At 44.7% G+C, this 2,160-nt stretch overlaps 1 protein-coding gene across 1 annotated transcript; it reads right to left on the reverse strand.

Annotated features, from left to right (window-relative positions):
* Positions 1–2,160, reverse strand: LOC129754627 (zinc finger protein 883-like). Its single transcript, XM_055750791.1, has 2 exons — positions 2,012–2,160; positions 1–1,956 (listed from the first exon to the last, which is right to left on the reverse strand). The coding sequence occupies exon 2, from the start codon at positions 1,951–1,953 to the stop codon at positions 184–186; it is 1,770 nt and encodes a 589-aa protein (XP_055606766.1). The 5' UTR covers positions 1,954–1,956; positions 2,012–2,160; the 3' UTR covers positions 1–183.

Raw genomic sequence — 2,160 nt, forward strand, 5'->3', positions numbered from 1 at the left:
CGTTCGGTAACATTTATTTCATTAAATATTTCACTTAATTTACGGGGGATTACATTATATCATATACTGTTGCTACTACAATGACGTTCGTTTCGTTACTACTGTTCTGTTGTTATGGGTTGGTTGGTGTGGGATTATCGTTTACTTTCCTTCCAAAGTAAGCGTTACGTGTTAACGTGTAAGTCAGCTACTTCCACCTTGATGGGCTGACGGTGCTGCACCACTGCTGCTGTTCGAAACTTGCACACCGAGTGCATCGATTGTAACGGTCGAGGCGACCAGCTGGTGCGGTACTAGCGAATGAGAAGCAACTGCAGAGTTCTGTCCACTTGTTGCTGCTGCTGATGCCGCAACTGCGGAAGTGGTCGTTGGTCCCGGTTTGTCGTGACAGTGAACCTTGTAAATGTGTTTGTTTAGATTGTTGCTCTGGTTGAAGCGCTTCTCGCAGATCGAACACTGGTACGGTTTTAGACCCTGGTGGATGCGCAGATGGGTGTTGAGATTGTTCTTCTGGTTGAACAGTCGATCGCAAATGTAACACTTATATGGCTTTTCGCCGGTGTGCGTTCGAACGTGCGTTTTAAGGTTGTTGGATTGGATAAATTGCTTGCCGCAGTATGGACAGCTAAACGGTTTGGGCGATGAATGGACCAGCGAATGACGGGTAAATTCTTCCTCGTTTTGGAAAGAACGAGAACAGAACAGACACTTGAAAGGATCCTGGAAAATGTGTGTTTTCATGTGGGTTTTAAGATTATTGGATTGAGTAAACGTTTTATGGCAGATTTGACATTTATGAGGTTTGACGAGCGTGTGCTGCTTGCTGTGCTCGGCAAGTTCTTCGTTGTTGAGGAACACCTTGTTGCAAACGGTGCAAATGTTGGGCTTCTGATCCGAATAACATACCCGGGAATGTTTGGAAAGTTCGCTAGGATGATGGAATTGGATGCGACATCCCTTGCAGTACAGAGCATGAGTTCGCATATGGGTAGTTAGATTGTTCTTCTGGTTGAAACGCTTCTCGCAAATGGCACACGCATATGGTCGCTCATTGGTGTGAGTCCGAACATGGGTTTTCAGATTGTTCGATTGACTAAAATGTTTGCCACATATCTCACACTTGTAAGGTTTTTGACCAGAGTGTACCTTCATGTGGGTCGAAAGATTGTTGGATTGAATAAATCCTTTGCCACAAACAGAGCAGCTAAACGGTTTCTGAGCGCTATGTTCCTTTAAATGTACGGCTAGCATAGTGGCTGTTTGAAATTTTTTATGGCACACGATACAATCGATAGGTTTGCCGTCTTCCGATTGCCCTTCTGCTGGGGCTTGTTGGCCACTTCCATCTGCTTGATATAACGCTCTATTGCGAAACTCGTTTTCATGAATCTTCATGTGCGCTTGAAATTGGTCTACCGAATTGAAAACCTTTTGGCATATATGACATGCCTGGGCAGCATTACTTACTGCTGCTACCTGGAATCCAGGATAAATCGGAGGAGACAAAAGTTGAAATGTGGTTGGTTCCGTCTTGATCATCCCGGTCGCTATTTGGTCAGGTCCATTTTGATAATTAGTAGTACTGGCCCGATAATCGTTTTCATGCGTTTTCAAATGTTCCGTGAGAGTTACGATGTTATCGAAGCACTTCATACAAAGTTGACATTGATACTGTGTTATCTTCCCTGGAAGATCTGTTCCCGTCGTAACGGTTGTCATTATGGTTGTTGTTGATCCACCGGATGTTCCAGCCATCACCGTGACATTGTTCGAGTCGTTCATCTTCCTGGGACCAGCGGAAGTCGATACCTGCTGGAGCGGGATCGAACCAGCAGCAATAGTTGAGTATAATGGGGGTGGTGATGACATCATCGTCATCACCACAGCGGCAGGATCGACCCGGTTACTGTTGTTCCGGATTGTACCCTCGGGAGGTTCGTACTTCCCTAGCATGATCTGATTGAGAGATAGTTAATTTCGGATTTTTCATTTTTTTTGGCAAGATGCTTACCTGTTTTGTGAAACCGCGCTGGGACGATCTACAGAAAATGTGATTCTCCCGAATCTGCTTCAACGGGTTGAAACTTTAGGCGAAATCACTTGAAAACTATTAATTTTTGGGACAATTTTGTAAAGCTGCGTTCATTTGCTGTCGTCTGA

This window comes from Uranotaenia lowii, chromosome 3 (assembly GCF_029784155.1).
Source record: "Uranotaenia lowii strain MFRU-FL chromosome 3, ASM2978415v1, whole genome shotgun sequence".
In the NCBI taxonomy this organism is placed as follows: Eukaryota; Metazoa; Arthropoda; class Insecta; order Diptera; family Culicidae; genus Uranotaenia; species Uranotaenia lowii.